Consider the following 12,491-nt stretch of genomic DNA (forward strand, 5'->3'; position numbering starts at 1 on the left):
CAGTTATTCACATTAAACGTGTGTACAATCTGCATACACAAATCGTTGAGCCGTACATATCAACAGGTTACATTCACACCAACACTTGTATGTGCATACATAGAGGCAGACAACTGGTACTTCGGTTACACAGACTCTACACATGCTAAGCATTACATGTGAATAATTGTATGGCCCAGCTGTTGTATAAACGTATTGTACACTTGTTCAATGTAACATGTGAACATTCCTTTTGCCTTAGTTACAGTAGGGACTACGGAGATCTGGAAAAGATGAGTTTTGAGGAGAGAGCTAAAGGAAATCAGGGAGGTGGCCACACAGAGATATTCTAGGAGGCAATTGAATGGATAAGGCTAAACAGCAGTAGCAATTTCTCCATCTCTCCAAGTCCATTTTGAGCCAGCTTGTGTGAAATTGCACCGTATTAAGAGGAAATGGCTGGCAGTTCTCAGATGTTCTTTTTCAATTCCGATGTCTCCTTAAGGCCATTTGAGCACCGTGCTAGATGCAGACGGTTTATTCCAAAATATCTTAACTCCTGCTTGCATGCATAGAGTGCAGCATTCCAAGAAAGTTCAGTCTCTGGAAGGGCTTGGTAGTTTTCCATTAGAAGAACAAGAGCCACACTCCAATTACCCACGTTTCATGGCTTCTGGCTGAACAAGCTCTCCTTTATGGTCCTGACTCATAAGGAACTGCTTCAGGACAGCATTTTCTTACGCTTCTGCATCTGCATCCCAACCACTCTACAGAATCTGGTATCCAGCTGATGTGACGTGGTGTTAATTAAACATATGTGCTATTCTGGGGCTCCCCTTCGGGGCATTTGCATGTAAATAAGCTTAGTGAGAGCTTCCAAGATGATCTTTTATTTGAAATAGTTAGTTTCACAGAATGACAGGTTTACTGTTAATTTTGTTTTGTTTTGTTTCTTCCCTGCATAGGCGTTTAAATACTTTAAACAAATGTGCAATGATGAAGCTAGAGATCAGTCCACGCAGGAAGCGGGTAAGTGCCCTTGATGAGTCTGTCACCGTACTGTAAAGAATTGGTTGATATTCTGGCTTCCTGTATATGTTTACTTGGAAGTAAGCCCCCGTTGATGTCCGTGGATCTTATTCCCTTGCAGGTGTGCATGGGATTCAGCCCTAAACATACTTACTGTGTCTGCACCATTCAGCAAAATGGCATTTCTTTCCAAGTATAAGCATGCATAGGAGGTCATTGTTCATTCTCTTCCCTTATGATTATCCATGTGGCAAACAAAGGCATCATTGGTCAGACTGATATTCTTTCAACATCAGACTGTCTGTTTTAATGGGCACAGAGTTGTCAGGATTAAACCTGCCTTTCTGGAAGCTTCATGCCTGATGGTCCTTATTTTTCAAGATGGAATCTGAGTTTTTTCATCTCCATCAAAGCTGTTCATTACAAAATGGTGGTAAAGATCTGTTAACTGATATCCTGGTACCAAATCTGTGTGAATTTTGACGCTTTTGCATTGAATAGGGTTTTTTTAATAATAAAAAAACACAGCTGCCAGAGATGTCAAGTATGTGAAATGACAGCATTTTGTTTTTCAGTCATCTTGACAATAATCTACAGTTTTTTAAGGCACGTCGCTATGTTATATAGGCTGTTTTTGATCAGTTGCTTAAAGATGGCCAATACAGATAGTCCTCTGCCCCAGGTGGGGCTTGCAGACTGGGCAGAATGAGTTGGCCTCAGTGTTACATGAGTTGTTGTTGTTGTTGTTGTTTTATTTGTATGTCACCCATCTGACTGGGTTTCCCCAGCCACTCTGGGTGGCTCCCAGCAGAATATTAAAACACAATAAAACATGGAACATTAAAAACTTCCCTAAAGAGGCCTGCCTTCAGATGTCTTCTAAAAGTCAGATAGTTGTTTATTTGTGGGCACTACTACCAAGAAGGTCCTCTGTGCAATCCTCTGAATGCAGTCTTCTGAATGCAACCATGGGACCATTCCGAAGTGTCACTGTTTTGAAAATGTGTTTGTTTACATATTTTGTAACGCTTGCTTTTGACTCCCCAAAGTAAGTCCCCAAAGTGGCTGGTAATAGTAAACCAGTTTTTAAAATATCCACATTTAAAGCAGTAAAGTACATTGGGTCGGACTGAGCAATATGCCAACACAAGACATTCTGGCATAGATACGCTTCTGCGGGCTGTTGTGCAAGAACAAGATTTGCTACACAACTTGAATTTAGCACAAGCGCACATTGTGATGATCTTGTGCAAGACTTCGTGTATATGACCGGGCAACACTCTACATTCTACATCTATTCTGCATAACCTCAATAACTACATATAAACTCTCTTCATACATTTTTCCATCTGAAACATTAACATACCTACCTAATCCTAGAAACAGCAGCATGAACACCTGAACTTCCTCTGTTCCCAAATGCCCAGAGGAATGAAATTGCCTTAACCAGCGGTTGAAATCTGGTATCTGAAATAGATTTGAAACTATTACATTCCCATTCATTTAAGGGGAAAAATCAGTCTAAACTTTCAAGAGAATTGAACATTCCCCAAGAAAATGGGAGAAAGTAAATGGAGGTATGTAACAGAAATTCCTTTCTTAGCTATACCCCCTCATTAGTCCTCCTTGGTCTATTCTCCCCTACCCCTTAAAAACAGACTCTTAGCTTTGTTTGGTTTTTATATTGTGCACCAGTGTGTAAAAGAAATACCACAAATAAAATTATTAGACAGTATAGCAACTAAATAAGTAAGTTATGCGCTGTACGTGCTGTTCCATGTCAGCAAAAAGTGGAGGGGCCACTTCTGCAGTCTTGACGCTGCCCTAGCTTTCTAGTTTTAAAAACGTGAAGCGGATCTTCCACGTTCAAAATCTCATTTGAGCACTGCCTGGAAGATAATCAGTGCACCCCATTGTCATGCTGGGCGTGCATTAATGTGCACCCTCAGCTGACTTCTGCTTCTCCCGAGTTCCATGAAGTCAAATATTTAAAATGCCTGAAGCAATGCCTGAAAAAGCATCTTCTCAAGGTTCTCATATACTGAGTTGAGGGAAGGAGGCGACAAGATATGGTAAGAGGCCTGGAGGCATCAACCTGCAGCAATCTCCCACATGGCCTCATTAGTCACACTTGAAAGACCTTTAAGATCAGTAAGGAGTTAAGCTGCTACAATTCAGAACTGCCTCTTAATTGCATTAAGGAAAATAAACAAGAGAGCAGGGCTTGGATGGTCCTGCCCTCGCTGGCACCAGTGGAACATTTAAGGCATGCCGCACTTTTCCGCTGATCTAAATGGTATCTCATATAACTTAATAGAACATCTACAGGGGCTAGTGGCAGCACATAGTAACCAACAGATTTGCGTAGTTCCTTCTGTTTTGTAAAGCTGTTTTTTTAAAGTTTCAAATACTATATATATATATATATATATATATATATATATATATATATATCAGCACCTTGTCACGGAACACGCTGCTCTGTCTTCAAGCACTTTGCCGCTTCTGAAATTCATGACTGGTTGTAGGGAAAGGACCACATTGTTGTGATACAGCCCCGTATTCTGTAGAGATCCCCAACTCCAAGTGGCAGATTTCAAAAAGTAGGTCTTTCCCCACCTTTTAAAATCCTAGCGAGGGAAAATCTAGCCTTTAGGAAGGGTCTTCTACCCATTAGTCCATCAGGCCGTTAGTCCATCTAGCTCATTGTTGTCTATGCTGGCTAGAACCAGTTCTATCGCAGGATTTCAGACCTGCCTGAAAATGCCAGGGATTGATCCTGGTGTCTTTTACATACAAAACTTTTGTTTGGTGTGAGGAAATGCATGGCATGGTGAAGATGAACCACCCCCTCACCCTGCTGTTTCTTCGCTCATAATCTGCCCCTCTCCCAGCTGCTTTTCCTCCTTTTTCAAAGCAGTTTCATGTTGAGTATAGTTTTTATTTGTTGCATACATTGGGTTTATTATTTATTATTTTTATTGTTAGTTATCATTTTCACACGATGCAGATAACAGTAAAATGCACAAAACCCCAACCCCCCACCCTCCTCAGGAGATGAGATTACATACAGTGGTACCTCAGGATGCGAACGGGATCCATTCTGGAGCCCCGTTCACATCCTGAAGCGAACGCAACCCGCGACTGTGCATCTGCACATGCGTGGGTCATCATTTTGACCGTCTGCGCATGCGCAAGCGGCAAAACCCGGAAGTAACGCGTTCCGTTACTTCCAGATGGCCGCGGAGCGCAACCCGAAAGCGCTCAACCTGAAGCATATTCAAGTGTATGACTGTATTACCATGAGGCCAGCAACCCTTACAACAACACAATTCCAGTCAGTTGTCCAAATGAGTAAATAAATTATAGCTTGAAATTACACTAGCCAGAAAATTTTGTACAGGCAGACCTCGGAGCGATTGTGGGTTCAGTTCCAGACCACAGCAATAAAGCAAGTCGTACATTTCTTTTGGTTTCCCGGCGCATATAAAGTAATTTTTGCACTATACTATTAAGCCAGCTCCCTCCCCCCCCCCGACTGCAGGGGTGGGAGGGGGAAACCCCAGGTCCAGGCCTAGGCAGTTCTACTCCCCATGGCCAGAAGTGGGGTGGTGGTGGAGGGGGGGATTTCCTTTCCTGGAAATGACTGGCATGCCTGCATCCACACCCGCATCCTCATGAGGAGCACTATCTGCAAAGCACAATAAAACAAGGTATGGCTGTAATGTGAGGGAGATTCTGCCATGTCTTCTTTTGCTGTAAAGGCAGCAACCATTTTGTGTGTGTTCAGTTGACACGCAACTGCTGATATATGGGTCCTTTTGGACCTGGAAGAGAGCAGAAGGGGGACATGGGTTGCCTGCAGACATAATAATAAAGCTATACCCATCTGTTGCAAGTGCATCCTTTTGTTCCACACCCCTCAGAAGCTTTAATTCGTTAGTTGGTTTTTCTACCAAAGCTGACCGCCATACTTTCTTATATCATGTGGCAATTGATGCTTTCCTTTTAAAACAAACAAACAAACGTTGATAGGACTCCATTGTGCACAGTTACATGACATCTGAGTTGGGATATAAACCCTAGTCTCCCACACAGAGGCTGATACTGCGTGCACAACACTACACTGGCTCTGCTCTTCTAATGATCTTCTTGGATTATCACACTGGCATGAAACCAGCATCCACTGGCTTACTAAAAAGAGCAGAAAATACCAAAGTGTTCACATCAGTAGGTCATGGTTGGTTGGGATAACACTGATTTGAAATGAACTGTATTGCCATTGGGAGTATTTTATTGCCATTGTTTATTGGGGATGTCCTGTTTCATTGCAGAGCGAGGATTCGGATGAAGATGAGCCTTGTGCGATAAGTGGCAAGTGGACCTTCCAGAGGGACAGCAAGAGGTGGTCCAGGCTTGAGGAATTTGACGTCTTCCCCCCAAAGCAGGATGTGAATCCTTCGTGCCCGGAAGCGGCTCATCTCAGCAGTGCAGCTAGTCACGGAGGCCTGCTAACTGACCACACCGAACGTCAGGAGGTAGTTTCCATCCACAGCATCAGCAGCCACCCAGATGCTTCTCAGAGCGAAGCGCCCACCACCAGAACCAACTCTGTCATCAGTGTTGGCTCCTCAGCCAACCTCGCAGCAAACGAGGACTCCTTCAGCAGCTTGCCCTCTCCTAAAGAGCTGTCAAACTTCAATTTCAACGTGAAAACTAACGAGAAGAATGCCAAGTCCAAAACGAGAAGCCTCTTGAAGAGGATGGAGAGCTTTAAAATAAAAAGCTCCCATCATGGTAAAAGCAAAGCTCCTTCAAAGCTTGGTCTTATCATCAGCGGGCCTATCTTGCAAGAAGGTGTTGATGAAGAGAAACTGAAGCAGCTGAACTGCGTGGAGATCTCCACCCTCAACGGCAACCACATCAACATCCCTATGGTACGTAAAAGAAGCGTCTCCAATTCCACCCAGACTAGCAGTAGTAGCAGCCAGTCGGAAACAAGCAGTGCCGTCAGCACCCCAAGCCCTATCACAAGGACGCGCAGCCTCAGCGCCTACAATAAAAGAGTGGGAATGTACCTGGAAGGCTTTGATCCTTTCAACCAATCAACGTTCAACGATGTCATGGAACAGAACTTCAAAAACAGGGAGGGCTTTGCTGAAGATACAGTCTTCTTCATTCCAGAAGACCACAAGCCTGGGACTTTCCCCAAAGCCCTCTCCAATGGTAACTTTGCTCCCTCGGAGAACAGCACTGCGGTCAACTGGAGAACGGGGAGCTTCCACGGCCACAGCCACCTCGCCCTCAGGAGGGAGAACAGTTCCGACAGCTCCAAAGACCTGAGCCTTGGGAAGAGGCGCAATTCTTCCAGCTCCATGTGCAGCCGCCTCAGCATTTATGACAACGTGCCAGGATCTATCCTGTATTCCAGCACGGGGGACCTGGCTGGCCTTGAGAACGAAGACCTCTTTCCTGAGCTCGATGACATCCTGTATCATGTCAAAGGCATGCAGAAAATTGTGAACCAGTGGTCTGAGAAGTTTTCAGATGAAGGAGACTCTGATTCAGCCCTAGATTCAGTGTCTCCATGCCCTTCGTCTCCCAAGCAGATCCTCCTTGATGTGGACAATGATAGGACAATACCCAGTGATCTTGACAGTACAGGAAATTCCTTGATTGATACGGAAGACTCAACAGGGATCCAGGAAAGAAGAGACTCTGGGGTGGGAGCATCATTAACACGTTCTAACAGGTCAGTAAACACAGACTTCACAGTGGTACCTTGGTTCTTGAACTTAATGCATTCGACTCCCGAAACGGTTCGAAAGCAAGACTTGGCTTCCAATTCACTGCAGGAGCTTCCTGCACTCAAGCGGAAGCCGTGTAGGATGTTTGGCTTCCAAAAAACGTTCACAAACCAGAACACTTCCAGGTTTGCAGCATTCAGGAGCTGCTTTGTTCTGGAGCCAAGCCAATCGACTACCAAGGTACCACTGTATATATATTGGTGTATATGCATGCTTGTGTGGCTATAGATACATATATATGTTTATATTGATAGGAAGTGTGGGTACATAGCGTACATAGGAAGTGTGATGCTTTTCAACAGCATGCTGGCTTTTATATTTGAGGATGGGATGTAAAGAGGAATCTTATTATGTGTTTATTTGGCCTGTTAGTCACATACTACGAGAAGTATTCAACCAATGTACAAAAAAGGCTAAGGAGCCCAAAGGGTGTAGCATATAACCAAAACAAGACGTTTCAGTAGAATCCTTTCCATAACTCTTAAAACCCATTTGCATAAAAACTCCTCATGGCACTTTTCCGTTATAAATCACAAACTGCGATTTTCACAAAATGGCATGCACAAAAGTACCGCAAATAAAACCAACAACCAAAAAACATGGCATAAAGGCACCAGCAAGCTATAGAATAATCGGCAGGAGCAAAACTTGTTTCTCAAAGGCCTGGCAGAATAAAAACCCCTTTTTACGACTTTCCGTTTTTAAAAAATGCAGTCCTATTATAATCATGTTCTGAGTTGAAGATGCAGTTTTACTCTTAAGCACTGTATATACAAAGAGTGACTATAGAATCCTAAATACATATGGTAATGACTGGAAAATTCTACATAGCTCTGTGTCTAGAAACACGTTTTGTGGACTGGTTTATGGCAAAAAATAATAATACCAAAACCAACAAAACCCAGTTAGCCCAACTGAGGAGTTATAGAAAGTGCCCTGTCAAATACCCACAAGTCAGAACAAGCATTTTTCCTCTTCTGCTTCATGGCTTCCTTCAATGAATCCTAGGAACCGCAGTTATTTTAAGGGTGCTAGGAGTTATTAGGAGACCTGCATTTCTCACAAAGAGTTACAATTTCCAGAGTGGTTTAACAATCAGTCCCTCTTCCCAGGAAACACTGGAAATTGAAGCTCTCTGAGGGGAATAGAGGCAACAGACTTTGGCAAATTTAGCCTTGCAATATTTTACACATACTGTGCAAGGTGTACTTAAGTTCCAAATGTCATCAACATGTGAGATCTTGCAAATGGTACAGCAGGTGCCTGGCTTTCCATTTACTCTGACTTCTAACCATTAAATGTCTCTCTTTCTCCCTCTCCTGAAGGCACAGAATGAGGTGGCACAGCTTTCAGAGCTCCCATCGACCCAGCCTAAGCTCAGCACTGCTACAGATCGACTGCCAGTCTGTGGCACAGATGAACCTTCTGCAGAAATATTCCCTCTTGAAGTTAACTGCCCTCTTGGAGAAATATACACCTTCCAATAAACATGGCTTCAGCTGGTAAGGAGCTGCAAACATCTCTGGGAGGCTAGTCAGAACCTACAAACAGTAAAACATAAAGTGTTCGTTCCTTTCTGCCAAAAACCAGTTGATTTTTTTTTTTTAGGTGTGCACTGCCTTTGAAAGTTGCTTAGACTTGGGGTTTTGGCATGGGTGAATGGGTGATAGGTAAAATTGAGAACACCCTCTTAAGTTTATCTTTAAACTTTGAGTTGGACCATATTCATGTCCAGTTACCCCTTGCCAGATAAATGCTTTTGAAAAACCCTGCATTGCCTAATCTCTATTGCTGGTTCTGTAGGATTCTGAAGCAGTCCAAAGTACAATATAAGTTCTGTGGGGTGGTATTTGGTGTGTTTTTTGTTCCCAATTCTACATTTCTACCATCTGGTCTTTCTCCTCCTTCCTTTCCCTGGGAGTCACAGAGAGTATTTAAACTCCAGCATCAAAGCTCCTCCTGTTCAAAGACTGTTATTATGGGAGCTGTGCTAAATACAGAAGTTGTTTGTTCTGAAAGACAGAAATAAGTATTGACCAGTTTATCCCTGCATGCTTTGGATTCTCTTCACATGTCGTAATGTGTGTTTCTTTTTTGCATTCCGCTGCTGTGTGTTGTGACAAAATGCAAACTATGCGAGCGCTCGGGTCAATAGCGCCGTATGTTAAAACCCCGTGGAAATACAAATGGGGGGGTGTTTGCACGGGGAGGATTAGTCATTCATAAACCTAAAATGCTGTTTACGTAGCTATAGTGTGAATTTAGAATTTTATGGGTTTTGCCTGCTATGCTAGTATTTGCTTTGCGCGCCAACTTGCTTCCTAGCTGATCTCAATTTAAAACTCAGAACGGTTTTATTAAGTGAAATAGCAGGGCTCTGGAATTCCTGCGGGTAGATTTTTCCTACTCGTCAAAACCAAATGGAAAGGCCTTTTACCAAAGTGGGTGGGTGAAGTGATAGAGAAGAAAGGTGCCGGGGTGGGGTGGGGGGGTCGAAACACGCCTGAAAGGTCATTTGTTGAACTGAAACTTGTTGCTGGCAAACGCCAGCTTATTACATCAGTTTCCTGCTGCGACACAGGCTGGTGGGTGGTGGGACGGGGTTTGAGGGCTTTCTAAAGCAAGTGGTTAACATACAAAAAGCTCATTGTTCACATGTCTATCTTTCCCTAGAGCCCTAAAGAAGTCAGATTATAAAGGGTCATTGACTGCTAGATTTGCGTTTGACTCTTACAGGGGTTGACATGGCCACCCTCATTCTGCCTGGTACCTTTTAGGCACGGCAGATTCTGGTACACAAGGTTAACTAATTAACTGAAAAGATCCATCTGCTAATGGAAGGATTCGTCTATTTCGTTGATACTATCAGATTTATTCTGTAGCTGCACAGTTAAGCATGTTTGATGCAGCCAACTTAAATAATTTGACATGGCCATATCCCCAAAGAGTCGTCACCTAGTTGGCATATATCAAATGGTTTTGTAGCAAGAGATGAAAAAGATAAGAGCTCCCACCTGCACAGAAGTCTTGTTGTTAATGATGATCTTGCAAACATTTTGTAATACCTTATATTCCGCCAATCTGATGGAAGTTGATTTCCCAAATAAGAGAGGAAATTATATTAACTGGGATGCAAAGACGTTGTCTCTGTTGACGTTGGAATGTTGGCTACAACTTCTTTCCCAACTTGACTCATGAGTCAACTGGGGGGTAAAAATATAGGAGCGACCTAGGATTGGAAGATTAATCTCCTAAAAGCATTAAATTGGTGGGGATGCAAGATAAGGGCACATTTGTTGTTTGTTTGTGGTGACTCTTCCAATACGTTTCAGTAAAAGAGAATGAAAAGCCATTCAAGTTGTTATTCTAAGTGAAATATAAATTTTGTTTTGTTATATCTCACTTCCTTCAGCATTTGGGATGGGGCGGTAGTTCTGATCAGTACATAGGTGGAAGACATCCAAGAATCCTACATACACAGCCTTGAGCTCCATGCTAGAGGAAATGCAGTATATAAAAATGCAAAAATAAGAGTAATAAAATGCATGTTTATTTAAGTTTTAATTTAATAAAAAGCAGGTGTCTAAATCAACTATATTCTTTGTTCGCCTGTCTGTCTATATTCTTTGTTCGCCCATAAAACCCCTTAAAATCTGTTAATGGTTCTTCTCCTTACCTTGTGTCTCTCCCCCCATTTAACATAATGGAATGTCAACTCAGTGCCACAATCAAGATTTCTATATTGATATTCTCAGTGAGTCAAGTCGATGTTTTCTGGTGTGCTACTTATTCGACAGCCCGCAGATAGAAATAGAAATGTGAGATGTTTTGGAAAGAGACAGCACACTTGGAAGGTTGTTAATCTTGACCGTATTCCTTCTCTTCTGCAGGGCTGTGCCAAAGTTTATGAAAAGGATCAAAGTTCCAGATTATAAAGACCGAAATGTGTTTGGCGTTCCCCTCACCGTTAATGTCCAGCGTACAGGACAGCCTCTTCCTCAGAGCATTCAGCAAGCCATGCGATACCTTCGCAACCACTGCCTGGATCAGGTTAGAGTCCTTGCTCTACTCCTGGGTTTCAGGCTGCCTCATGATCCCGGAACTTTATTTTCACAGCTGTTCACAAGTCCTTTTGTCTTCTTGTTTAAGTGAGTCAAACAAATAGGTTTGGAATTGGACTATGAGCTTCAGACTCAAAAACAATTTCTGCCATTCTCCTCCATCCTATACCAGTGTATCCGACAAAAATAGCTGTGTTGTACTACTTCAGACTCGGGGGGGGCAGGGGGCAGCGGCATATTTGCATGTTCTTCCACAAGTGGATCAACTGCTTACCTTTGGAAAGGTTTTGATGTCCAGGAAAAGCTTGTGTGATACCTTCTTCCCTGATTGTTTGACATGGCAACTGGAATTCTGGTTTCAGAATCCTCACGCATTATTAACTGCAAGCACAATATACCCTCAAATAAACGTCCCTGTTCTTTTTGTCGCATAGGTTGGGCTTTTTCGAAAATCTGGAGTCAAGTCAAGAATCCAGGCGTTGCGACAGATGAATGAGAGCTCAACAGGCAAAATAAATTATGAAGGGCAGTCTGCCTATGATGTGGCCGACATGCTGAAGCAATATTTCCGCGATCTGCCAGAGCCACTCATAACCAACAAACTTTCAGAGACTTTCCTACAAATCTACCAATGTAAGTCCTGGGTTGTTCGTAGTTTCATTTGTAGCCATTCTCAAGTAGCCACCTCTCCTTGCAATGCAGAGCATGTCCCGTTTGGGACTGAAACGAAGTGCGAGCCCGAGATTGTAAGCAGCAATTGTAAGCGACGCGAGTTGAGTGCTGCGTTCTGGTGGGTGGGCGATTTTCAGCATCCCCCCCCAAAAAAAAAACAATCAAGCAGCCAATCACCACTTACAATCTCAGGCTCGCACCAAAAAACCATTCGCGCGTCCCCCCCCCTCAGCACTACCCGTGTATAAGACGAGCCTACATTGTGAACTTCATTTTTGGGTCAAAATTGCTTGCCTTAAACACAGAAAAATACGGTATGTAGTATCAATGTGCATATTGTGAAAAATTCACATGCCCCATGATGTGAGGGGCAGGCAGAAGTGGCTATTCCTCATTTGTTTGCAGAGTGCTATGATCAGATGTATCTTGTATCATGTGTGTTTGCCCAGAGCAGTCTTGCCCAGCCTTGGCTCTTGTCCATCATCCCAGCCAGCTTGGCCAATAGTAAGGATGGTGGACATTGTAGTCCCAACAACAATGTCCTGGATTGGATAAGGCAGGTCTAGTGTTCCTCCTGCTTTCCCAGCTTGCCCATCGTTTCTGAGCCTCCTCTGCTTTCTGCTGCACCCCAGTCTGGTACCAACCATCTAGGCAGTGTGTGACCTCCATGCTATGTATCCATCGTTTGTGGATTGGGGCACTAATCCCACATTGGTGTTGGGAAGAGGAATAAAATATGACATCTCCGACCCGTCTTAAAACACACAAGAACAGGAAAACATAACCTCATGACATCAGCTTGGGCTGATATGGGTCAGGTGGTGGGAGCACCTGCCTTCATAAATACAATGAGAATTCTCTACTACCGGACTCCACCATCATCATCTGAGGCTCTTCTTCATGTGCCTTCTCCACATAAGGTCCTGAGGGTGTCAACACGAGA

The 12,491-nt window shown here is 43.4% G+C and overlaps 1 protein-coding gene across 6 annotated transcripts in view; it reads left to right on the forward strand.

The window, feature by feature from the left end:
* DLC1 (DLC1 Rho GTPase activating protein) overlaps nt 1-12,491 on the forward strand; it is a 241,822-nt gene that overhangs the window by 219,232 nt on the left and 10,099 nt on the right. For all 6 annotated transcript variants that reach the window (XM_083630057.1, XM_083630058.1, XM_083630059.1 and 3 more), the window contains 5 exons: nt 945-1,008; nt 5,343-6,760; nt 8,141-8,317; nt 10,706-10,865; nt 11,311-11,509. In XM_083630057.1, the coding sequence (XP_083486183.1) occupies nt 945-1,008; nt 5,343-6,760; nt 8,141-8,317; nt 10,706-10,865; nt 11,311-11,509 (2,018 nt within the window). The remainder of the gene's footprint in view (nt 1-944; nt 1,009-5,342; nt 6,761-8,140; nt 8,318-10,705; nt 10,866-11,310; nt 11,510-12,491) is intronic.

The sequence above is a fragment of the Podarcis filfolensis genome, assembly GCF_964270895.1.
Source record: "Podarcis filfolensis genome assembly, chromosome: 9".
Taxonomy (NCBI): Eukaryota; Metazoa; Chordata; class Lepidosauria; order Squamata; family Lacertidae; genus Podarcis; species Podarcis filfolensis.